This window comes from Rana temporaria, chromosome 1 (assembly GCF_905171775.1).
Source record: "Rana temporaria chromosome 1, aRanTem1.1, whole genome shotgun sequence".
NCBI classification, from domain to species: domain Eukaryota; kingdom Metazoa; phylum Chordata; class Amphibia; order Anura; family Ranidae; genus Rana; species Rana temporaria.
In genome coordinates, this window is record NC_053489.1 from 543,376,314 (window position 1) to 543,404,075 (window position 27,762).

The 27,762-nt window shown below is 43.4% G+C and overlaps 1 protein-coding gene across 3 annotated transcripts in view; it reads right to left on the reverse strand.

Moving 5' to 3' along the window:
* Positions 1–27,762, reverse strand: part of PALLD (palladin, cytoskeletal associated protein) — a 478,084-nt gene that overhangs the window by 230,932 nt on the left and 219,390 nt on the right. For all 3 annotated transcript variants that reach the window (XM_040333029.1, XM_040333039.1, XM_040333047.1), the window contains 2 exons: positions 27,184–27,207; positions 3,705–3,824 (listed from right to left, as the gene is read on the reverse strand). In XM_040333029.1, coding sequence (XP_040188963.1) covers positions 3,705–3,824; positions 27,184–27,207 — 144 coding nt within the window. The remainder of the gene's footprint in view (positions 1–3,704; positions 3,825–27,183; positions 27,208–27,762) is intronic.

Below are 27,762 nucleotides of genomic sequence, written 5' to 3' on the forward strand. Positions count from 1 at the left end.
TTTTTATTCAGCCCCCCTTATGTCAATACTTTGTAGAACCACCTTTCACTGCTATTACAGTTGGAAGTCTATTTGGGGATGTCTTTAGCAGCTTTGTACACCTAGAGAGTGACATTTTTGCCCATTCTTCTTTGCAAAATAGCTCTTGGTTGGAGAGCGTCTGTGAAGAGCAATTTTTCAAGTCTTGTCACAGATTCTCAATTGGAATTAGGTCTAGATTTTGACTGGGCCATTCTAACACATGAATATGCTTTGATCTAAACCAATCCATTGTAGCTCAGGCTGTATGTTTAGGGTCGTTGTCCTGCTGGAAGGTGAACCTCCTCCCCAGCCTCAAATCTTTTGCACACTCTAAGGCCTCGTACAGACGACCGGACTGTTCGCTGAAATCGGTCCGCCGGGCCGTTTTCAGCGGACATGTCCGGCCGGAGATTTCTGTCTGATGGTTGTACACACCATCAGACAGAAATCCGCACGTACACCATCCGCGGCGACGTGGCCGCGACGATGACGCGCGACGTGCGCGGCCCTGGAAGTTCAATGCTTCCACGCATGCGTCAAAGTGATTCGACGCATGCAAGGGATGGCGGCCGATCGCACATGTACGGTGAGTCTGTACAGACGACCGAACATGTCCGACGGACAGGTTTCCAGCGGACATGTTTCTTAGCATGCTAAGAAACATTTGTCCGCTCGAAAACGGTCGGGTGGACAAATGTCCGCTCGGCCATACAGACGACCGAACATGTCTGCTGAAACTAGTCTGCGGACCGGTTTCAGCAGACATGTTCGGTCGTCTGTACGAGGCCTTACATGTTTTCTTCTAAGATTGCCCTGTTTTTGGCTTCATCCATCTTCCCATCAACTCTAACCAGCTTTCCTGTCCCTGTTGAGGGAAAGCATGCCCACAACATGATGCTGCCACCACTATATTTCACGGGCGGAATGGTGTGTTCAGGGTTATGTGCAGTGTTAGTTTTTCGCCACACACAACATTTTGCGTTTAGGCTTAAAATTTTTATTTTGGTCTCATCTGATCAGAGCACCTTCTTCCACATGTTTGCTGTTTCCTCCACATGGCTTCTCACAAACTGCAAATTGTAATTCTTATGACTTTCTTTCAACAATGGCTTTCTTCTTGACACTCTTCCATAAAGGCTAGATTTGTGCAGTGCACGACTGAGGCCTCGTACACACAACCGTTTTCCTCGACATAATCCATCAAGAAACTTGGTGGCAGAGCTTTCTTGCTGAGGAAAACGGTCGTGTGTATGTTTTTCATCGAGAAAACTGTCGTGGAACTCGATGAGAAAAAAAGAGAACAAGTTCTCTTTTTCCTCGTTGGAAGTCTCAATTTCCTTGTGTTCCTCATCGGGCTGGTTTTCGACGAGAAACACGTTCGTGTGTATGCTTAGAAACCCGCACATGCTCAGAAGGGTGGCGCCAGTGGAATCAAACTTCCCCTTTATAGTGCCGTCGTACGTGTTTTACGTCACCGCATTTGAGAACGACGAGATTTTGTCTTGACAGTGTGTACGCAAAGAAAGCTTGTCAAGATTCTCAACAAGCCTAACAAGGAACTCGTCGAGGAAAACGACGTTTCATTTACAACGAGTTCCTCGGTCATGTGTACTAGGCCTTATAGTTATCCTGTGTACAGATTCTCCCACCTGAGCTGTGGATCTCTGCAGCTCCTCCAGAGTTACCATGGGCCTCTTGGCTGCTTCTCTGATTAACCACTTGCTGACCAGCGCATGCCTATTTACGTCGACAGAATGGCACGGCTGGGCAAATGGGCGTAGAGGTGCATTCCCTTTAATTTGCCGCGGGATCCACGGAATTGTTGTCCGCCGGTGTCCCGCAATCGGGTCAAAGAGCTGAGGAACAGGGAGATGTCAGTGTAAACACAACATCTCCCCGTTCTTCCCCGTCACTGATCGTCTATTCCTTTCATCGGGAACAGCGATTAGTGACGTGTCACTTGTAGCCACGCCCCTAACTCCCTAGGACACACTTAATCCCTTCAGCACCCCCTACAGGTTAACCCCTTCACTGCCAGTGTCATTTTTACAGTAATCAGTGCATTTTTATAGCACTGATCGCTGTAAAAATGACAATGGTCCCAAAATGGTGTCAAAAGTGTCCAATGTGTCCACCATAATGTCGCAGTCATGATAAAAATCACTGCCATTACTAGTAGAAAGAAAAATATTAATAAAAATCCTCTATTTTGTAGACGCTATAACTTTTGTGTAAACCAATCAATAAACGCTTATTGCGATTTTTCAGGCCTAAACTGATGACATTTTTTTTTGTTATCTATATTTTGGGCATATTTATTATAGCAAAAAGTAAAAGTAAAAATATAAAAAAAAATTCAAAATTTACGCTCTCTTTTTGTTTATAGTGCAAAAAAAAACCGCAGAGGTGATCAAATATGTAATCCACTTAAAGCGGTTGTAAACCGCATATATCATTTTTTTTTTTTTTTAAACCTGCAAGGCAAAAGGCATATCCAGCTAGTATGCACCGCATAATAGCTCATTATGAAATACTTACCTCAGAACGAGGTGTGTAGCACTTACCTGGTCCACGCCGAGCGAGATGTCATCTTGCTCCGGCGTGTCTTCCGGGTATCGCTGCTCCAGCGCTGTGATTGACTGGAGCGGCGATGACGTCACTCCGGCGGCTGCCGGATCTTTCGCTGTGGATTCCTCCTGCGCATGCGCCGCTGCAATCAGCGGCGCATTGCGAGGGGAATATCTCCTAAACCGTACAGGTTTAGGAGATATTCTTTATACCTACAGGTGAGCCGTATTATAGGCTTACCTGTAGGTAAAAGTGAAAAATAAGGGTTTACAACCACTTTAACAATTACCGGTATGTGCCACTTTGTGTTGGTCTATCACATATGATTCCAATAAAATACATTTATGTTTTTTGTTGTAACATGAAAAAATCTGGAAAATGTTTAGGGGTATGAATACTTTTTCAAGGTATTGTATATGCAGTGTATGCTCCACATTGTTAGGCATATTACAATGTTACATTTTTTAAATATATGGTATGTCCAGCCAACAGGAAGTAAGGAAACGCTCCAATAGCATAACAGACAAAATATTTTTCCATAGAGCAGAAGGACAGAATCCTTGTCATCTTTTTACTTCAATACGTGTTGCCATTCCATATTTGCCCTCACTTCCTCTTTTTTCTCTATATGACAGTAAGTATGAGGAAATCTCTCTAATTAAGCCCCAGATAATGGTAAAAACCCAATAGGATTTATGCTATTTGTTTATTCTATCCAAATCTAAAAGAGAAAAACACTTTAACTAACTAAACTATAATAAAGTAGATTTGCATTACAAGAATCCACTTGTATTATCTACAGCCATGGAACCAACCATTTCAGAACAATACTCTGTAGGTATGAATTTTTTTTTAATTTAAATATTACACTCTGCAGTGGACTTGTAGCCAGCTTCGTCATAGCCCTTCACACTAGAAACCATTCTTGTCAAGGAAACAATTTATCAGTAATACTCGTTGTTCTACCTCATTAGTTTTGTGTATTTGACATAAACACTTTGTTGCAGCAGAGATCTTGATGGATGACACCTTGATGGATGAAGCATTACCATAAATAAAACAGACAAGGATATCACTGTCAGGAAACCATAGCAGACATCACACCAATGACATACCAGAAAGCACGGTGACCTGCGCACTACAGGTCACTGATCCATAGTCATTTCTTGCTGTGCAAGTGAAGGTTCCTGCATCTTCTGGGAAGGTCTCAGCAATCACCAGCGTGCAGATCTCCTCTGGACCAAACAAAAAGCACAAGTTAACACTATATTATATTACTAAATCATTTATCTGCAGGTAAATATGAAATACAAGACTAGAACTTTTAAGAATATCACATCTAGGCACTATTGCCAACCGTCTGTATTTTTACGGACAGTCCGTAAAAACTGGCACTTTTTTCCCCCGTTCGTAAATGTCTGTGGTTACGGGAATGTGCCAGTAAAAATAGCGGATATCGGTTCTGCTTGGAACTGCGCATGAAGATTGGAGGCAGGGGGCAATGGAGGCAGGGGAAGATTGGAGGCAGGGGGAGATTGGAGGCAGGGGTTGTTAGTGGCAGGGGGTGATTGGAGGCAGGGGGTGTTGGTGGCACCGCAGAGGGGGATGGTGGCACCGCAGAGGGTGGGGGATGGAGAGAGGTGTTGTTGGTGGCACCGCAGAAGCGGATGGAGGCAGGGGGTGATTGGAGGCAGGGGGCCTTGGGGAGATTGGAGGCAGGGGGTGTTAGTGGCAGGGGGTGATTGGAGGCAGGGGGTGATTGGAGGCAGGGGGTGTTGGTGACACAGCAGAGGGGTTGGTGGCATCGCAGAGGGTGGGGATGGAGACAGGGGTTGTTGGTGGCACCGCAGAGGGGGATGGAGGCAGGGGACAATGGAGGCAGGGGGCCTGGGGGAGATTGGAGGCATGGGGAGATTGGAGATAGAGGGAGATTGGAGGCAGGGGGAGAAGGTGGTACCGCAAAGGGGGGTGAAGGCAGGGGGAGTTGGTGGCAGAGGGGGATGGAGGCAGGGGGATATGTGACTAAATAATTTGCCCTTATTATATCGAAAATAACAAAAATATGTTTTTTTACCTTAATATCTACCTTAAATCACATTTCTATTTGCCTAGCGTACTTGTTTGTAGCCTAAATACTGAAATTTGCACCTAAAAATGTAATCTAGTAACTTTTGTGAAATGCCAGTAAAAACGTAACTGCGCCAGTAAATTCCGGGTGTCGCGACAGTAAATTTCAATCTGGTAGGTAGGCAACATCTAGGTAATACCCACTTTGGATAAATACAGTAATTAAACCTCAAAAACGGTTTATGTTGAGCTCCAGGATGAATGGCTAGGCTACTGTCAAACAAGAAAAAGTAATAAACTGTGTTATCACTGTGTTATCGCCTGTATAAAATTAAGAAAGTAACTGTATAAAATTATGAAAGCAACTCCCAACCCTTCCCAAAAAATTAAAAAAAAATGTTATTGTACCAGTGACATATGAAGGAGCACAATGAAATCATCGAATCTCACGCCAAATGGTATAAGAGTAGCAGACAGGAGCAGCAGTGCCTTAAATGATTTAGGGCTATAGGCACAGGAAATGCACTGCTATTTGTCAGGAGAAATTCTATCCAAGTTGTTCATTTTTGTAGGGTACTGCTTAGGTACAAATAACTTAAGTCATTAAGGGGTCTATTTATAAAGGTTCCCAGTTTTCCCACAATTTTCTGATTGAATTCAACTGGAAAAATGTGGGAATCCCTGTAGAAAGTTGTGTGAAAACCTTTATAAATAGCCCTTGTTAGCTTAAGGTTGGGGATTGTTGTATATAAGGGTTAGGGTTAAGCTTTATATAACTTATTTATATAAATTATTTCTGGCTCTGTAGGCAGGGACTGATATGAGTAGAATTCTACATGTTCTGCCCGCGATGTTGTTCTCCAGAGGGTACCTATATCCACATGTTCTGGGCCTGTCCCAGGCTCTCGGATTATTGGTCCGCAGTTTTTGAGACCATTAATGTCCAACTCCACCTGGATGTCCCGGTTTCTCCAGAGCTGGCTCTGCTGGGGGTACAGGATGATGAGCAGAGGCCTAGGTATACCAAGCTGCTAATGTCTCTGCTATTTTTCTATGCCAAAAAGGTGATTCTGTTCAAATGGACCTCCAGGCCCCCCCCCCCCCACGGTGGGGGCATGGATGGATGCGGTTAATGCTGTTTTGCCTCTGTATAAACTGACACACCTGAACAGAGGATGTCCTCTGAAGTTTGAGCGTGTGTGGGGACCATGGACTAACCCTTTATGATTCTGATTGTATTGGGGTCCTCGCTTGGCTGTGGGTAACCCTCCCCCCCGCCCCACTCTCCTCCTCTTCCCCTCCTCTTCCCCTGCTCCCTCCTCCCCCTCCTCTTCCCCTTCCCCCTCCTCTTCCCCTTCCCCCTCCTCTTCCCCCTCCTCCCAACTTTTTGTGTTTTTTATCGGACAAATGTTCGCTGTGCAAACTTTCCGGCAACAAATGTCCTACGTCGGCTAATCCAATCGTGTATACACAAGTCCATTGGACTAAAGTCCAAAGTACAAACGCATGCTCAGAACCAATGCTAAAGATCAGACAACAATAGCAGAAGTTGCCCAAAGGGTAGCGGTAAAGAGCAGAAAAACCGTGCAGTACACCTATTACGTTCGTGTTTGTTGGCTGAAAAAGTCCTGCCATGTGTATGCATACCAAGTTCATGGCCAATGCCCATTCAGAGCAAAATCCACAGAAAAGTCAGTTGGAAGTCTGATCGAATGTATGAGGCTTAAGTAATTTTCTGCCAAATGACAACATTTGGTACTTTTCAAACGTTCTTCTTCTCCATGGAAGGGTGTTGGATCAGACCCATAATGTTCTACCTGTATAATAACATTTTACCTCTAAGCAGCTGTATTTGCCATTAATAACTTCCCCTTGTTTAACATTTTTCTAACAAATTCGCTATTTGTCTGGCTACATATTTCATTTCCTGGTCTACTTACTGAGTTCCAAAACAACTCTATAAATTATTTTACTTAAATTATATGTTCATTGCCTTCTTATTGCAGTCCACTTAAGCTTAATTTTTCCTTCTTTTTCCACTGTTCATTTTCCTGTATGAGTCAAATTTGTAAGAGGGAGGAATTGGACCAACACAGTGTCAGTATTCTAAGGAAAATATAGAGGAGTTATTAGGGACATTCATGAACTGGTCTGGCTGATTCACTTAGCATAACATATTACCGTCTGTTCCCTCAAACAGATTTATTTCATAAAGTAGTGTCTAAGTAATGCTTTGGCTATAAGAGCAAGACCCAATTACATTTCATCTTTTATCAGCTCAGAGGGACCCAAGCTATAAAAAGTATGTTACTGTATGGTTTATATGGGTTTCTGTGGTCTCCAAACTGCGAACCAGGGGTCAGATGCAGCCCCTTTGCTTGCTTTTATCTGGCCCTTGGGGCAGTATTTTATTCACTGACATCAACAAAGGGCCATAGTTCATCCCACTAGCACCAACAACGGGCCCAATGACACCAATGATGGAGGTCCATTTCTGCCAATGATACCATGATGAGGCACAATTGTTTTCCAATGACACCAACGATGGGGCACAGTTTCTCCCAATGACATCAACAATGCAGTACAATTCCTCTCACTGACACCAAAGATGAGTCATTGTTTACTTCAACTGATGCAGGAAATTTTCCACTCCAAATGGCCACAGTCCATCTCCCTAAAGTCTGAAGGATAGTAAACTGGCCCTTTGTATAGAAAGTTTGGAGACCCCTACCTTAACCACTTAAGGACTGCCTAACGTCAGTATATGTCGGCAGAATGGCACGGCTGGGCACAGGCACGTACAGGTACGTTGCCCTTTAAGTGTCCAGCCGTGGGTCGCGCGACACCTTCTCCGTTCTTCTCTGTGGCTCTTAGGGCACACTTAACCCCTTCACTGCCATTGTCATTTTCACAGTAATCAGTGCATTTTTATAGCACTTTTTCGCTGTGAAAATGACAATGGTCCCAAAAATGTGTCAAAAGTGTCCGATGTGTCCGCCATAATATCACAGTCCCAAAAAAATATTAATAAAAATGCCATAAAACTATCCCCTATTTTGTAAACGCTATAACTTTTGCGCAAACCAATCAATAAACGCTTATTGCATTTTTTATCACCAAAAATATGTAGAAAAATATGTATCGGCCTAAACTGAGGAAACATTTTTTTTATATACTTTTGGGGGATATTTATTATAGCAAAAAGTAAAAAATATAGAATTTTTTTTAAAACTGTCGCTCTCTTTTTGTTTATAGCGCAAAAAATAAAAAACGCAGAGGTGATCAAATACCACCAAAAGAAAGATCTATTTGTGGGAAAGAAAGGACGCCAATTTTGTTTGGGAGCCACGTCGCACGACCGCGCAATTGTCAGTTAAAGCGATGCAGTGCCGAATCGCTAAAAGGGGCCAGGTCCTTTACCTGCATGATGGTCCGGGTCTTAAGTGGTTAATAAATAAGGCCAATGGTACATGCAAAGCCTATCTCTTTCCAAAAAAAAACGTTCTGGCCACCAAATATAAGTGACCCAAAACATATTAACTATAATGATTTTGGGCTAATTTTATTTATTTATTTATAAGTATACATATGTTTAAAACCGATGGCTGAATACATTTTGTATTTTTTGCATAAAAAAACGTTGTTTTAGTTAATAAGCATTTAATTCTAGGGACACCAATAACAATGTTTTTGAGTTTTATAAAGAGAGGGCACCGCGGTAGTTTTTCTCACTATAATTGTGTCTCGATGTGAACTCTATACAGTGCCATACAGGGAGGAAAATGTGTCACTGCTAAAGCGTATCTAAACCCCAAAACAGAACTTTAATATGTTGCAGCTTACCAGTCTTTAGATGTGGTAGGTTCATTCATTTTCTGTTTTTATTTTTTTCCTTTGCTGTTATCTGGTGATCTGACCAGTAGCACAAGGCTGTCCAAGTGTGGCTCCTCTATCTATGGAGGAGCAACAAAGACCCCCATGGACAGCAGCACTGTAGAAGTTAGTGTTAATTGGCCATAAACAGTTCAAATTTCAACAGGAACCGGCCAAGATTTGAACCGTTAATGGGCAGGTTGCATGTATCAAGTTGATCAAGTTGATCAATTAATAAACTTGAGTACAACCAGCCTGTCAGGTTCTCTTGCAATTATCAAAAGTGGCTGCTATAGCAATTAGTGATAATCACTGTCTTATTCCAGCAGAGACGGCTTCCCCTGCCCGCCCCAACTGGGAGAAGACAATGGCCCAGCAGGAGGGATTCCCCTGTCAGCACTGTCTGTGTTGATGGGGGAATCAAGCTAATTTCTTTCCTGCAACAATTCGCTCAATGTATAGACGGCCTTAGATAGACCAGTAGATTTAGATGGACTTCACATAAATGACTAACTAAAGGAACAGAAGCTGACCAAATAAGCACCCATCAATGTTAAATGGTTTGTCCCTATAACCCCCACTTTTGCTGCACAGCTTGGTCTGTTTAAAGGAAGTTGAAATATATATACTGTATTTATTGGCGCGTATAACACTCACTTTTTTACCCTGAAAATGGAGGTTAAACTGTGCCTGCGTGTTATACGCAGGGGGCTGTGGAATTTTTTTTTCCTGAAACTTCCTCTTAAAGCGGAGGTTCACCCTAAAAAACATCTATATACCATTAAATCCAGCATACTTCCGACATGTACAGTATGCTGGTATTTTATTTTTTTCGCTGTACATACCGTTTTATAGTTCTTTTTCTTTTCTCACTCCCGTGGGGAATAGGCGTTCCTATGAAGAGGCGTAGATGATTGACGTGCGGATTAGGAGCGTCACGCATTCCGAAAATAACCGGACTGGGACTCGGCTCTATACTGCGCATAGACTAGGAGCCGTGCAGAGCTGACTGCGCAGGCGCCGTATATAGCCGAGTCCCAGTTCGGCTATTTTTGGAACGCGTGACGCGCCTTATCCGCACGTCAATCATCCACGCCTCTTCATAGGAACGCCTATTCCCCGCGGGAGTGAGAAAAAAAAAAAAGAACTATAAAACGGTATGTACAGCGAAAAAAAAAATACCAGCATACTGTACATGTTGGAAGTATGCTGGATTTAATGGTATATAGATGTTTTAGGGTGAACCTCCGCTTTAAAGTTAGGGTGCGTGTTATATGCCTGTGCGTGTTATACGTCGATAAATACGGTACATCATATTTTTTTAGATTTGCCATTAGTAAGTTAGCTACCCTGTTCTGTAAAGAGTGCACTTTCAACAAAGCAGTTAATAGAAAAAAAAATTGCAATAATTCACATTTACTAATTAAAATTAAAAACATTTAAATTATTCTTTAGATTTTTTTAGTCCTGAACATAAATAAAGAAGATATATATACAAAACTACTATAGAGTCTCTCAATGTTCTAAAGCACACGTGTAATTATCTCTGATATTTTCAGTGCTGCTCACTGGATCTTTAAGTTAAGTAACACACAGAACAGTCATTCCCAGGATGTGAAATGTCATCACTACAAGTAGCACACAGCAGGAACATAAAACAATGAGAGATCATAACTAGACAATATAAAGGTGACGCTTAGACAATGCACAGCTTTAGTGGCTACAAGTAATTATCCAGAGGCTGGGAAACATTGTTATTTAATACCAAACTCTATTATATGATACTTGTGATTTTCATAGGATGACTAACACCTTAGATAACTATGAGGGATATTCATCACAGAAGTCATCTACTGGATAGGCAGGATACTTTCAACCAACAGGCAAATATTTATTTATAATTGTCAATGCAAAGGAAACTGTTGGTTATAGTATGTGTACAAAGAGAAAGAAAAGTTCATAATCCAATGTTCAGTTGCATTTTCAGTTTCAGTGGGAATTTTTTTCATAATTATTACTGGTTATTTATAATGGGCCAGTAAATGGGACAAGGATGTTATCTCATTCATATAATCCCTAATTTATTTCCCTTAACCAGTCCCATCAAAAAACAGCACATTAACACCACTAGCAAGATATTACACTATAATGCCGCGTACACGCAACCGTTTTTCATGATGAGAAAAATGCAATTTTTTAAATTGGTTGTGAAAAATGGTGTGTAGGCTCCAGAGCATTTTTCTTGACGAGAAAAATGGCCATTAAAAATGTAGAACCTGCTCTATTTTTTCTCTACGTTTTTTACGTTGTTTTTCTCGGCGTGAAAAACGGTCGTGTGTACGCTTTAACGACAGGGGAAAAAAACGCATGCTCAGAAGCCGTACGTGTTGTACGTCACCGCGCTTTGCTCGAGCATTCTTTATCACGATCGTGTGTGGGCAGGCTTGAGAGGAATCACGTCAAGAAAAACTTAGTTTTTTTCCATGACATGAATAACGGTCGTGTGTACGCGGCATAAGAGTCAGAGCACTCCAGGGATTATTTGCATACAAAATACACACAACTAAAGTTTTTGTCAAGCTCTATAATTCAAATATAACAGGGCTACTGTTATATTTGTATATAACAGGGCTCACTACTGCAATGTCTCCTGATTTGCATAGTTTTTCAATTCTATGAGTTCTAATGTTTCCATTCATACCAGCCATGCTACACAAAGAGATCTCTTCCCCCGGGACTGCACACAAGTCATATAATATTTGAAGTGAACAGGGTTCCAGGTTATCAAGGAGTCCAGGTTCAATATTAGTTTTCACTGACTCAACACGATGAGCAAATCATATGCCTGAATACTTGGAAAACGAATCAGCATCTCAAATTTTCGAAAAGTACATTGGACACAAGACACTTGTATATCCAAGTTCTCTGTCTTCAGCATCCACTATAGCTGGTCAGTGTTGTTTACAATCTGTCAATATGCGTCTTAATGACAGAGTGCAGTACACTCAAGGGCTTTCCAAGGTTCACTAGAGAAGACCTCATGCACATACCTAACTCCAGAAAGTCTAAAAATGTAAGTCAGCCTTCGCAACCATGGAGATAAATGTATGTGACTAACCAAAGAAAAGAAATTCATTTTCAACTTCTAGGGACCTGACGTTTGAAGCAATAAATCCCAGGGCCCACACAGAAAGTAAGGGAAATCTCCCCAGTAGTAATACAAACAGCAGTAAAAAAAAAAACTGACAGAAGTTTTAACCATTTCCACTCTACTAAATAAATGGTGTTTCCCTTACTTCTTAAAATGGAAGCCAAGAAGAGAGTGATGATCAATTTCCACAACCGGGCTGCAGATAGCAACAAACATCTATGAGAATTTCTAATCCTTCCCCACTAGGACATTTGGTCCAGGAAGGGTCACGCAATGACCACACACATAAAAACCTCTGGATTGATACCCAAGCTGATATTTATTGGATGGGTATAAATTCTGCCACCCAACTTATGTCTAGAGTATACCTATACCCAGAAAGGGTTTTAGAACCAGGACCATTAGGCATAGTAGACATGTGCTTCTAGGTGGTAAATGCAAAGATAAAGCCTTCCACTGTCAATAATTGACCTAATATTTTTTTTTAATTCTCAGTACAAAAAAAGTCCCATATATGGGTATTTAACCAATGACTCATCATAGTGACTAAGGTGAAAAATTATTTTGCAAAGAATATCCAAACAAGTGCAAAGAAAATAATTGGATGATTAAAATCAACACAATGTCATCATAAAAATGTAAGTGGCATAAATCCAAAAACAAAAATGTAATAAATTGCAGCTTACCAAGTCTAAGGCCTCGTACACACAACCGGTTTTCTCTGCAAAAACCAGCAAGAAAACTGCTGGCAGAGCTTTCTTGCCGAGAAAATTGTTTGTGTGTACAAAGCTTTCAGGTTTCTCGCCAGGAAATCTGGCCAGAATCTCAACGAGAAAAGCGCTCTTTTTTCTCGTCGAGATTCTTGTCGGCCTGTTTCCCGACGAGAAACCCGAGAGTGTGTATACTTACTTGTCGCCGTGGAAACTCACGCATGCTCAAAATGACTTTGTAGCTTCCACGGCAAAGGTAGGGTGAAGCAAGATGGCGCGACGGCAGCGCATGCTCGTAGTACGCAATGACATCACTGCGTTCTTGCCTTTCAAGAGAACCGCGGTTCTTTTGAAAATGTCAGTGTGTACACTCGGGCGGCAAGAGATTCTTGCCAAGAATGTCGTCGAGAAAAACAACGTTTTTTTCCTGACGAGATTCTTGCCCGTGTGTACGAGGCCTTAGATAAGATGGCTGCATTACTTTTCTTTTTTTAGGCTTCTTTCCTGAATTTTCACCTGGTGATCCATTCAATAAGTCTGTTATTTTACAACATACTTTAACCACTTGCCCACTGGGCCCTTATACCCCCTTTCTAACCAGGCCAATTTTCAGCTCTCTCACATTTTGAATGACAATTACTCAGTCATGCAACACTGTACCCATATGACATTTTTGTCACACAAATAGAGCTTTCTTTTGGTGGTATTTAATCACCACTATTTTTTTTTTGCCCTATAAATGAAGAAAACTGTGAATTTTCTTTTTAAAAAGCATTTTCTTAGTTTCTGTTATAAAATTTAGCTAATTAGTAATTTTTCTCCATCAATTTTGGCCAACATATTGCTACATATCTTTGGTAAAACAAATAAATAAATCAGTGTATACTAGTTTCTGTTTGTGAAAGTTATAGAGTCTAAAAGCTATGGTGCCAATCTCTGAAAATTGATCACACCTGATGTACTGACAGCCTTTTCTTGAGACCCTAAGGGCCCTTTCAGACATGCGGACCATATGTCCGCATTTTCATCCATCCGTTGCGGATGAAAACGGGACATACATTGGTCCCTATGTGATTGCAGGTGTCAGCGGATGACCATCCGCTGACACGCGTAATCGTCCGCCTCCGGAAAGATCAGATTTTTTGGACGGAAGAAAATCCTATTTTTCTTCCGTCTGCCGGATCGGATGAACGCGGACATACGGTCCATGTTCATCCGATCCCCCATTGGGGAGATCGAAGGAAAGACAGGGCGGTCCCTGTACAGTGTGCGGGGACCATCCTGTCAGCTGCCAGCTCAACGGGGATTTTACGGAGGATCCCCGCTGAGCTTTTGCGGACACACGGAGCGGATCATTACTGATCCGCCCATGTGAAAGGGCCCTAACAAGCCAGGACAGTACAAATATCCCCCAAATTACCCCTTTTTGGAAAGTAGACATTAAAAGGTATTTTTTAAGAGGCATGGTGATACCGCCCACATGTGTGAGACTTTTTCACAGCCTGGCCACATACAGAGGCCCAACATGCAGGGAGTACCGTCAGGTATTCTAGGGACATAAATTACATATTTTATTTTTTGACTACCTATTACACTTTTGAAGGACCTGCAGCGCCAGGACAATGGAAACGCCAAAAAAAATAACCCTGTTTTGGAAAGCAAACACCCCAAAACATAATATAGGGGGCATAATGAGTATTTTAAATATGTAATTTCTTTCCACAAGTTTTTGGAAAATGTGTAAAGAAAATTAAAACACATTTATTTTTTCCCAAAGTTGTAAATTTTTAAGATAATTCTTACACATGTGTACACATGTGACATGGATGAGCACTGATCTGACATTAATATGGCATGGTTGAGCACTGATTTGGCATGGGTGTGGCACGGATGAGCACTGATGTTGCATGGATGAGCACTGATGAGGCACAGATGAGCACTATGTGGCATGAATGAGGCATGGATAGGCACAGATGAGCACTTATGTGGCAAGGATGAGCACTGATGTGGCATGGATGGGCACGAATGAGCATGGATGAGGCACGGATGTGGCACGGATGAGCACTGATGTGGCACGGATGAGCACTGATGAGGTATGGATTAGCACGGATGAGGCACGGATGCGGCATGGATGAGGTACGGATAAGCACTGATGTGGCATGGATGGAGCACGGATGAGGCATGGATGGACACGGGTGAGGCATGGATGTTCACAGATGAGGCGAGGATGAGGCATGGATTGACATGTATGAGGCATTGATGAGGCACAGATGAGCATGGATTAGGCACAGATGGACATGGATGAGGCACGGATGAGGCACAGATGAGCATGGATGAGGCACAGATGGACATGTATGAGGCAGATAGACATGTATGAGGCATGAATAGCCAGGGATGGGCACTGATGAGGTAAGGTTGGGCATGTATGAGACACAGATGGACATGTATGAGGCATGGATTGGCAGCGATGTGCACAGATGGGCATGTATGAGGCATGGATGAAGCACGGATGGGCATGTATGAAGCACAGATGGACATGTACGAGGCACCGATGGCCATGTTTGAGCCACGAACGGACATACATTAGGCATGGATGGGCATGTATGGACACAGATCAGCAGTGTGGGCACTTCAGATCCAGCCCACTCACACTGTCGCACCAGCTCCATCCTCACACGCTGTACCGATCTCGCCAGTTTGTTGACAAGTGATCGCTCTGTCATTGGACAGAGCGATCAAGTGGTAAGGGGCCACTGTCATTGGCCCTTTACCCTGATCTGTGATGCGCTGGGTCTGGAGTGCGCCCCAGGGTTCGGCAGGATGTCATAGTACGCCCTTCCAGAACTAGCCGACCACGATGTAGCTGTCATTCGGTTACGGCCCCGAGTGGTTAACAGATCAAGCTGTCCAGGCAAAGTAGCAGTTAGAGTGTTGGAACAAATCTACCACTTGCATGGGTATCTACAATAGTCAGCTTGTATTCATTTATGTAAAACAATTATCCTAAAGGGGGAAAAAATGTTTGCTATAACTGCTTAAAAAATAAGTTTGCTGGAGTTCAGCTTCAATTTGTTAGTCAAGGCCATTTAAATCTGCTAGTCTAACACTACCCTGTCCACACTGACAATGGTGCTGTCCAAAGGTGTCTGCTTTACTACTTCATCCAATATGTAGACACCCTAAGACAGGAAGCATGGGCCAGATCCACAAAAACCTGACGTAACTTAAAAAATCCAATTTAAGTTACACTGGCTTAAAGTTTCTACCTAAGTGCCTGATCCACAAAGCACTTATCTAGAAATTTCAGGCTGTGTAACTAAAATTCCGCCGGCGCAAGGCGTTCCTATTCAAATGGGGCGAGTCCCATTTAAATGAGGCGCGCTCCCGCGCCGGCCGTACTGCGCATGCGCGTCGGCCGTACTGCGCATGCGCGAAGTTACGTTACGCCGAGTTTTGAGGATCGCGACGGCTTAAAGTTGCGTCGGGGAAAAAAAAAATGACAGCGGCATGCATTCCTGAGGGAGAACTCCATGCCAATTTTCAAAGAAAAAACCGGCATGGGTTCCCCCCCCAGGAGCATACCAGGTCCTTAGGTCTGGCATGGGTTGTAAGGAGACCCCCCCACGCGGAAAAATTGACGTAGGGGGTCCCCCTACAATCCATACCAGACCCGTATCCAAAGCACGGTACCCGGCCGGCCAGGAAGGGAGTGGGGACGAGCGAGCGCCCCCCCCCCTCCTGAGCCGTGCCAGGCCGCGTGCCCTCAACATGGGGGGGTTGGGTGCTCTGGGGCAGGGGGGCGCACTGCGGGCCCCCCCACCCCAGAGCACCCTGTCCCCATGTTGATGAGGACAGGACCTCTTCCCGACAACCCTTGCCATTGGTTGTCGGGGTCTGCGGGCGGAGGCTTATCGGAATCTGGGAGTCCCCTTTAATAAGGGGGCCCCCAGATACCGGCCCCCCACCCTAAGTGAATGGATATGGGGTACATCGTACCCCTATCCATTCACCTGGAGGCAAAAAGTAAAAGTTAATAAACACACAACACAAGGCTTTTTAAAATATTTTATTATTCTGCTCCGGACGCCCCCCCTGTCTTCGTTATTAGCTCAATTACCAGGGGGGGCTTCTTCTTCCACTCTCCGGGGGTCTTCTTCCACTCTCCGGGGGTCTTCCGCTCTCCGGGGGGGCTTCTCCGGACTCCGGGGGGGCTTCTCCGGACTCCGGGGGTCTTCTTCCATCTTCTCCCCTCTTCCGCTCTTGACTCGGCGAACCCCGGTTCTTCTGCAGCTCTCCGGTGCCTTCTTCTTCAGCGCTGGCTGCCTGCTATGTTTGTGTGTTAGCTCGATTTCAAACAGGCAGCCGACGCGGTCTTCTGTGGCGTCAGGGTCTTCTGGTCTTCTGTTCTTCCGATGTTGTCTCGTCGCCTGTTGTCGCTGTAATGATGGAAGCGCGCCTTGCATCACATTTATATAGGCATCACCGTCCCATCATGCCCCGGCAGGTACCCACGTGGTGGGTGCCTACCCACGTGCACCCACCACGTGGGTACCTGCCGGGGCATGATGGGACGGTGATGCCTATATAAATGTGATGCAAGGCGCGCTTCCATCATTACAGCGACAACAGGCGACGAGACAACATCGGAAGAACAGAAGACCAGAAGACCCTGACGCCACAGAAGACCGCGCCGGCTGCCTGTTTGAAATCGAGCTAACACACAAACATAGCAGGCAGCCAGCGCTGAAGAAGAAGGCACCGGAGAGCTGCAGAAGAACCGGGGTTCGCCGAGTCAAGAGCGGAAGAGGGGAGAAGATGGAAGAAGACCCCCGGAGTCCGGAGAAGCCCCCCCGGAGTCCGGAGAAGCCCCCCGGAGTCCGGAGAAGCCCCCCCGGAGAGCGGAAGACCCCCGGAGAGTGGAAGAAGACCCCCGGAGAGTGGAAGAAGAAGCCCCCCCTGGTAATTGAGCTAATAACGAAGACAGGGGGGGCGTCCGGAGCAGAATAATAAAATATTTTAAAAAGCCTTGTGTTGTGTGTTTATTAACTTTTACTTTTTGCCTCCAGGTGAATGGATAGGGGTACGATGTACCCCATATCCATTCACTTAGGGTGGGGGGCCGGCATCTGGGGGCCCCCTTATTAAAGGGGACTCCCAGATTCCGATAAGCCTCCGCCCGCAGACCCCGACAACCAATGGCAAGGGTTGTCGGGAAGAGGTCCTGTCCTCATCAACATGGGGACAGGGTGCTCTGGGGTGGGGGGGCCCGCAGTGCGCCCCCCTGCCCCAGAGCACCCAACCCCCCCATGTTGAGGGCACGCGGCCTGGCACGGCTCAGGAGGGGGGGGGGCGCTCGCTCGTCCCCACTCCCTTCCTGGCCGGCCGGGTACCGTGCTTTGGATACGGGTCTGGTATGGATTGTAGGGGGACCCCCTACGTCAATTTTTCGGCGTAGGGGGGGTCCCCTTACAACCCATACCAGACCTAAGGGCCTGGTATGCTCCTGGGGGGGAACCCATGCCGGTTTTGTTTTTTACAAATTGACGTGGAGTTCTCCCTCGGGAAAGCATACCAAATGCCGTCGCTGCAATGGGCCTTTACAAGGTGTGACTAACTTTACACTTTGTAAAACGAGCCCTAATTTTACACTTGCAAAATAACTTACGGCGCAAAAAAGAAGCTAGAAAGCTTTGTGGATCGCCTTAAGTGCTAATTTGCATACTAGCAACGGCATTTCGACTCGAAATGCCCCCAGCGGCGGATGCGGTACTGCATCCTAAAATTAGGCAGTGTAAATCAATTACACATGCCGGATCTTCTGTGTAACTTTGGAAAAAGCCTTTTGAGGATCGTTTCCAAAGTTACACACAGACTGAACAGCACTTAAGTCGGAGTATCTCTTTTGAGGATCTGGCCCCATGTTACTGGCTGGAGCAAGTGAAATAAAGGGAAAAAACAAATGCAGCCACTACATCTAAGGATTGGTTAGCTGCAATATATTATGCTGTTCAATATCACTAAGGTAAGTAAAAATTCATGTTACAAAGAGAAAAAATGAAAATAAACCACTTAGCTTAGTGAAAGAGCTGAAGTTGTGCTGACTTCAATCAACTAATCATGTGTGAGCTTTCTTCTTTTTTTTTTACACATTCTTTGCAAAGTGAATTTTCACTTTGTTTCACCTCATTCACATAAAGTAATAGAAAATTCACTTTGAAAGTGAATATGTTCTACTCCTTTACAATAAATCATGCTTTCAGTCATGCTGTACTCCCCATTGAACCACATTAGCCCTGTTTAATAGGTTTTTATATACATTTTTCATTTATTAAAAACAATACAATAGAAAAATACACCCCCTAAACAGTAATGGTTTGCCAGTCACAGCATAATTTTGTAAGTTGTATTGATGTTAAATCCCGATGGTCCAGGAGATTATTCCAACAGTACCCAGAGATTGATTGAAATTTGGCTGGTTTAGCAGGGATCAGACGAATTTCCATCAATGAGCACTGTGGATATACAGACTTATGTACAAGCACCCTGGCTGGAAAATTTCCTCTCAATCAGTGATGCAGGCTATAGCCTGCTGCACTGATCAGTATATTTTGATGACGGGGAAGCCTCCCCATTGCCAGCATACAATGACACAGCCGGAGGATTCTCCCATTCACCTTAAATGTATTGATAAGGGAATTGGGTCAGTTTTTTTTTTTTGTCGGCGTTGCTGCTGGTTGAACAAAAAAAAAATCTGACTCTTCTATGGCCAGCTATAGAAAAAAAGGATACTTCTGTTCACTGTGTTAGTTGTTGGTCTCAGATACAAATCTAAAGACTTAATTCTCAACTACATTATCTCAATATCCTAAACAAAGTTATGACTAAGAAATCAAGTAAATGTTCTGATTAAAAGAGGTGATCATAGCAGACAAGTGTTACTAAGGCTTTATGTGCACCCTGCCTACATTTACTGGGGCAACGGGAAAACGCAAAACATACTGCTGCGTTTTACATTTTTCCATGGCCAACGGTCAAATCCTTCCTATGCTGAATGTGATTCTTCAGCGTTTAGGAGAGGGAGGTTGAAGCTCACCTAACCTCTGCTAAAAGCCTATGTGTGGGCATAGGATTTAAGGGAGTTGAGTTTAGGAGCTTTGGCAAAAAACGCCAAAAGCTTCTAAACTCAAGTTTAGGAGCTGCTAGTGTACTTAAAGCCTTAGGACACTAAAACTACACATCTACAGGTTCCTATGTAAAAATTCCACCCTGGTTAGAACCTGTCAGGATGTTATTGCTGTCTGTGACCATTGTTTTCAAGATAAAAAGTGATGAGAATTCAAAAATGTTAAGCCCCGTACACACGGCCGGGTTTCCCATCGGGAAAACTGCCGGGAGAGCTTTTGCCCGGGAATTCGGGCCGTGTGTATGCTTCCTCGCTCTCTATTTTCCCGCCGAGATTCCCAGCAGTTTTAAACTCGGCAGTTTTCCTATGGGGAAGCACTGCAAGGGAGTATACATACGGCCGGGATTCCCGACCAAAGCTCTCCCTACAGTTTTCCACAACGGAAAACCCGGCCGTGTGTACACGGGGAAACTTACCGAGCAGATTCTCGGGCTACCCATCGGTTTTCTCGGCTGACTTTTTACCGCCGAGAAAACTGAGCGTGTGTACAGGGCTTCACACATGCCACCTGAACAGGAGATGAGTGAAAACCTTTCCATGGTGGACATCTGTCCCAGGACGTACCATCTCACAGGACATCTCCCCTGACTTTGAAGTGGCTTCCTCTCACTTCCAGTTGAGTCTCCGGGACAAGAAGTGAAGGAAATCTCCCCAACAGGACAAATAAAAACTGAGAGTAGTTGGAACCATTTTCTTATCTACTGAAAATTGTATTTAGTTTATTCAATATTAGCATTGCTTTTAGTCCTAACAAGCTAGAGCTGACTATAAAATGTACTAAAGGCTGATTGTTGCCCTATTAATTTCTTGGTAATCACTGCTTAGCCTATGGCAAGCTTTAATCTCTAATATCTGCAAGCTGGTTTTAACAGTGACTAAGCGATGAGGCATTACAAACGTTTTAACTGCCACAAAGATAACCACTTAAAATGGGAGCTCTTATTTTTGGTGCAATTTTCTTTTATATTGTATCAGTCGACTAACAAGCCTGACAAGCAATTTGTTTAATCCTGAGGACATGCAGGGCCGCAGTCAAATAAATGTGTTATTGCTTTTAATAAAAACTTTCCCTAGCTGGAATCCCTGGGGAAAGGTTTCACAACTGTCTGACTGCTGTATAGGAACTCACAACAAAAGCATAAAAGCGGATGGTTTAGACATTATAATAAAATTTCTTCCCTTTTATCTAATAAAAGCACTTTTTACATGTCACCGCAAAGGCAGTACGCTGCAGAAATCTGATAGGACCACTTCTAGACAGCTGAGTAATGGGTGAAAGCAGCAACAGCTGGCCAATGATTCATTTTTTTCCCCTAGCAACCTTGTCTTTCAAGGGTTCAATCGGCACTGTGTCAAATGAGCATAAAAGAGAACAGATCAGGTAATTTGACAAACCGGGATGTAGCCTTAAACAACTGGACTGTTTATTAAGTCACAAAACAGTCTGTGATACGGGGGTGATTTCCGTCTAGACAGAACAAGTGGAGAACACATTAGGAGGAAAGGAGGAAGGAGTGATGAGAAAAAGCTGCTGCTCTTGGGATCCCCAGGCTGTGTGAGTGTGCAGTGCGTGTAGGGATGGTGCTACCGACTGTATAGTACCTTCTTTAAAGGCGATACCTCCCTAAGGCAACAAGTGTAAGTTTATGACTGAGCTGATTAATAGTATCATAGTCCTCTACTCTTTATGACACATGTATGTCTATGATGAGCAGTGCCCAAAAAATGTCTAGGTTTTAACATGCTTTTAGGAGTCATTATGAACACTTCATCTATACATTTGACCCCAACAGTATGACAAAACTTACTTTATCGTTTTAGTGTTAAAAAAATAAATACATATATAGTGTTGTGTTGTGCAAAACAGACCAGAAAGCTTTATGATAGATGATTCAAACCATGCAGAATATTACTCCATGGGTGCCCAATCTTATATAAGAAAGCAAAAGTCTGATCAGTTAATGCTGGCTAACAGCTGGACTTTCTGCATTCTAAATTGCCTTAATACACGAATGTATAAGGGTTGAAAAATTTGAAAATCTTATATTTATTCATGATTAAAATCTAGAGATGAAATTAGAAATATACTGAGAAAAGTATAATGCTGTAACAGGCGCTCCTCGGCGCCGTAGTGCGTTCCACGCTGGAACGCATACGGGACCCGCGCGATGACGTCATCCCTCGGCGCCGCGTGCGTTCAAGCCTGGAAAACGCGGAAGTGCGCCTCACCGATGCCTCGTATTAGTGCTATTCTGTGCACCTGGTTACCTGCCTATAAAGGCATTCAGGGTACAGTCAAGCCCTGTTCTATTATTGTCGGCCGTAGCCGGCTTGGCTGCTATTCAACCTACAGGTACCATTCGTCCCTAAACTGGAGGTCATCCCACGCCTGGAAGCTACGCTGCCAACCTTGCATGAGTTACTGCAGGACATCCCAAGCTATTCTCCACCAGGAGACCCTACATAAAAAAGAATTCTACTGCTGCTGCAATACTCTACAAACACTCATCCCTGCAAAACGGATAAGTAACAACTACTCCTTTAGAATTACCTGTTCACTTATTGCCGTTATGAAGTACTGTATTTAACTCTGGCTTAGTGAATACTAGGATACTGCTTGGAACTCCCCCCCTCCCTCCCTAACTTTTATCTATCATTTATTATATTCTTTCTTTTCCCGATAGATTGACTTATTGATTATTGCTGATGTTTTTTGCTGTTATTTGTTGTTTTTATTTACTGCTGTCATCCATTGTTGTTTTATTGATGCCAATTTTATCGACACATATATGCTCATACTGCTTACACTTATGTGTTTTGTGCACTTCCCCCTCCCCCTTTCTCCTTTTGGTAATAAATAGATAATTCCCCCCCCTCCCCATATCTTTCAACTAGAAATCAATAACTAAAATGAGTGCACATACTTATGCGCAATTTTGCACATATGAGCACACACACATGCACATGTTTAATACTTATGTGTTTATGCCCTTCCCCTCCCCCCTTCCCCCGCCATTCTTTCCTTTTAATAATAAATAAATAAATAATTTCCTCTTCCCCTCCCCTATATTATTCAATTAAAAATTAAAACCCCAAAAAATGTGTGCACACACTTATGCGCAATCTTGCACATATGGGCGCACACACACATGCGCATAGTCAGTACCATCTGTCATGCACCATAAACCTCCTCCTTCCTATTCCTTCCCTCACCCTATCCTTATATGTACACCTTTAAACCATAACATAAAATAACTTTTTATCCCATCTAATCTTTTTAACGTCTTAATAGTTTTATAATCTAAATGACCATTTTATGCTTGTTCTCATCCCCAAACTTTGTTTAATTGAATTTAATATTGTCATCCATCCCTTGGCAGCGTGCAGCTCCCTGCACCGTCCGTTGCTGACACTTCCTTCCGACCTCCCCATAGTTAATACTGTGTATATCTTCGGTCCGGCCCCCTCCCCTCCCTGTTCCTCCCCCTCTCCTTGCACGTCACGTTCTAGTCCTTCCTCTCCATATGTTAAACATATATGCTAGTGCCGCTCCTGTCCCGCCTTGGTTCACACTCCCACACGCTCACTGCCACCGCCGCCCATGCTCCGCCCTGGTTCACGCCCCCACACGCCCTCCATCACCGCCCCCCTTTCCCTATAATAACTCAGTCCCATTTCCCACACAAGTCAGCTTGACAAAGGAGCGCGACTGCCGTATCATCGCAGTACGCTGGCTCAGGAAACGCGTCGCACGCCAGTGACGTCACTGCCCTCAGACTGCTGCAACTTTGAATAATTTTGTTCACAGTACTGGAACATGGTTTCTGTTTCTCTATGATGGCAGCCCTGAGGTTGTATTTGTGACCCCTGCAACAACTCTCCTCCATCCATCCCTGGACTTTCTCCCATTTGTACCTCCCTGAGCTCGGACTCTTTTATATTATACTGTACAACCCTTTTTGTACACTATATTTTTATCATTACCATTCTTTTATTATATTTTACATTACAGAGGAATCATTGTATTTAGTTCTTGCGCATTTTTACTTGTGTACTGCTTGGGACTGACTGTTGTGCCTGTTGGCTATTTGCTGTGTCTTTAGCTAACCGCTGAGGAATAGCTTAACTGCTTCCCGACCGCCCACCGTCGTTTTACGGCGGCAAGTCGGCTCCCCTGCGCGAGAGCCCGTAGTATAACGTCGGCTCGCGTGCGCACCTCTCCGACTCCTGTGCGCGTGACCGGCGGCCGCCGGGCACACGCGATCACTCGTTACAGAGCGGGGACCGGGAGCTGTCAGGGGGAGAAATGCTAATCCTCTGTTCATACAATGTATGAACAGAAGATCAGTCATTTCCCCTAGTGAGGCCACCCCCCTACAGTTAGAACACACCCAGGGAACATACTTAACCCCTTCCCCGCCCCCTAGTGTTAACCCCTTCACTGCCAGTGGCATTTTTATAGTAATCCAATGCATTTTTATAACACTGATCGCTATAAAAATGCCAATAGTCCCAAAAATGTGTCAAAAGTGTCCGAAGTGTCCGCCATAATGTCGCAGTACCGAAAAAAAACGCTGATCGCCGCCATTACTAGTGAAAAAAAAATATTAATAAAAATGCCATAAAAATACCCCCTATTTTGTAAACGCTATAATTTTTGCGCAAACCAATCAATAATTGCGATTTTTTTTTACAAAAAATATGTAGAAGAATACGTATCGGCCTAAACTGAGGAAAAATTTTTTTTATATATATTTTTGGGGGATATTTATTATAGCAAAAGGTAAAAATTATTCTTTTTTTTTTCAAAATTGTTGCTCTATTTTTGTTTATAGCGCAAAAACTAAAAACCGCAGAGGTGATCAAATACCACCAAAAGAAAGCTCTATTTGTGGGGAAAAAAGGATGTCAATTTTGTTTGGGAGCCACGTCGCACGTCAGTTAAAGCGACGCAGTGCTGAATCGCAAAAAGTGCTCTGGTCTTTGGGCAGCAATATGGCCCGGGGGTTAAGTGGTTAATGAGACATACACTTTCAATTCCATTACGCTAAAGTTGTCTCTCTTAAGTAAATTGCTATTACATACAGTATTCCTATTTACTACGTGCTTGACATAAGTTCTTACTTTTTTATGGGCTCATGCCCTAAGTTACTGAACATGTTCGCTCTAAACGTTCCTATGCTAAGGGTTGAAGCTATTTCATACTTACACCCTTAGTGGCCTAATGCACTGCTTATGTAATAAGTGATATGATGTAGAGAACCCCCAAACTCCTGTTTGCGTGGAGTGATGCCTGGGGTGCCATACTGATAATCACTTGCATACAGAAGTGCATTGGAATCTCTTAGTAAATCGTATCTTTTAAACACTAAGGTCTGGTCGCATGTTGTAATACGTCCAACCTTAGTAGTTCAGCGTATTCCTTTACGTGAGAGAGAGATGATGTAGAGAACCTCCAAACTCCTGTTTGTGTGGAGTGACGCCTGGGGCTCAGTACTGAAATCTTACATAAATCCTTGCTATCCGCAGTTGTGGTTCACTCCCGTTCACCAGAGCCGTTACAAATGCCTGCTAATTTTACTGACAGCACTAAGGCTACTTTCACAGCGGGAGGGTGAGAGCGTTGGTGGTAAAGCAGCATTTTACCGTTGTTTTAGCGGCACTTTTCGGCCGCTAGCGGGGTGCTTTTAACCCTTATGACTCCCAATGACACCAAAGATGTAGCACTATTCCTCCACTGACACCAACAATAGGAATGGTATTTATCCATGGGGTGCTATTCCTCACTGACACCAATGATGTCATTTTTTTACACTCACTGACTATCAAGCCTATGGCTTTTACCTTCACAGATGCCAGGACATTTTCTACTCCCACTGGCCAGAGTCCATCCCTGCTATCAGGAACGGATTAACATAGGGGCTATTGGAGCTGCAGCTCCAGGCCCCTTCCTCAAAATAGGCCCATTTGCCCAAAAAGAAAAAAAAAATCACAAAAAAAGAAAGAAAAAAAGGTCGACTTTGAGGATTGTAGCTCGGCGACCAGCGGGTATGTGGCTGAAGACCCATCCCACCACTGGTCAAAATATGGGGCTCCTATCATTTATGGTTCTGGAGATACAGGGATGCTTGTGCAGCCTGTCAGAAGCTACATACAGAGCGGCCAGTTTAAATACAAGCTGACACTCTCTGCAGCAACAGACTGAGAGGATGAGATCACAGTGCTAATAATAATTATTTGTATATTACTTATGGTAATTAACCCCTCGCCACACAGGCCGATTCTGACACTTCTCTCCTACATGTAAAAATCATCATTTGTTTTTTGCTAGAAAATTACTCGGAACCCTCAAACATTTTATTTATATATATATATATATATATATATATATATATACACTAAAGTTAGGACACATTTTTTTTGTATACTAAGCCAGTGGTCATCAACCCTTTCCTCAGGGCCCACTAACAAGCCAGGTTTTATGTATTAACTTGGGGAGATGCAGACTCGAATACTGCAATCACTGAGCAGCAAATTATATCACCTGTGATGTATTTCAGTTATCTTGCAAACCTGGCCTGTTAGTGGGACCTGAGGACAGGGTTGATGACCAATGCCTATAAAGTCCATGTTTTCCTGCATTGTTTTTCAAGTACTTTTGCATTTGATTAGTTAACATAGATTTTATCTCTAAGAGCCGGTTCACACTGGGGCGACTTGCGATCCGACTTCATGTCGCCTCAAGTCGTCCCAAGTCGCGCTGTAGAGAAAAACAATGCAAGTGAATGGGAGCGGTGTTAATACACACGACTCAAGGCGATCCGACTTCAGAAAAGGTTCCTGTACTACTTCAATCCGACTTGTAGACGATTTGTACCCATTGATTTCAATGGAAGTCGCCTCCAAGTCTGATCACTGTCTTAACTGAAGCGACTTTCCAGAAAGATAACATACATTTCTCAGGCAAACCTCTCCCTCCCCCTCCCTCCCCTAGAGCTGATTGTTGTTTTATTGGCCACTGAAAAGTCTCCTGTCCTGGAGACGACTTCAAGTTGTGTTGTAAATCGCCCCAGATCGCCCTGTGGTTCATGTTCAAGTCGTGTCGGAGTCACCTCTGAAAGTCGCGCTGGAAGTCGTGTCGCCCTAGTGTGAACCGACTCTAACGATTTTATTGTGTTCGTTATATATCATATGATGTTTTATTCAAAACAATGTTCAATTTACAAACATAAAGATAGCTTATGTGTGAAATTGGTATTTTTCTCACCGACCTTTCAATGCCAAAGCCATAAATATTTTATTTCCAAAATGGATGGAAATGCATCTGCCTGATAATGTCAGCTGATGCGTGCAGTAATAGTGAAAATAAAAATACATTTTAGATTATACAAATATAAAAAAAAAAAAACATGTGGTACAAGGTAATGGAAATACACCCTACTTAGTGCTTTTGAAATGGAAGCTTATCATTTTAAAGGGCCTCAGTAACTCCTTATTAAAAAATATATTGATCCTGTCATGTTTGCAACACTATGAACCCAGTTCTTATGCTGTGTGATAAGCTCCCATTGCTAGCAAACAAAACTTTTCAAAATGTATTAACTCCTTACCAGGTTCAGAAGCACAGCGTGGTTCTGTAAAAGGAAACACAAAAAGAATATGTTTTAAAAAGTTTGGAAAAATGCCATATACTGTATATTTATATAGTTTTACAACTCACTAGAAATATGGTTGCATGGGGATATAGATGGGCATCAAGCCCTTACAGTGGCCATAAAATAGAAAAACGGTAAGTGATACATACAGTATGTGTAACTGGTTGGTAAGGTGTATAATGGGAGGAGTCATTAGCTACACACATACCAGATACAAAACAATCAGCAGCATTCGACCCTAATGGCCAGCAAAAAATATCCTAACTGGAACCAAATGGCATTTTTTTTAAAGCTTGGCCCCTACTGTAATATATAATGGCACTCACACTGGGCAAATATATATCAATGAATAAAGCATGAGAAAGTAGTTCAGCAGGCCCCCTCTGTGCAAGTGAAGCAACATGGAAGGACCAGACCTGCTCAAGGAACCTGCAGAATATCTATGCACCCAATACAATAAAAACACTTTATTATATAGCACTCAATCTAATGCTACATATACAGTCAACAAATTAATTATGAAATTCAATGAAT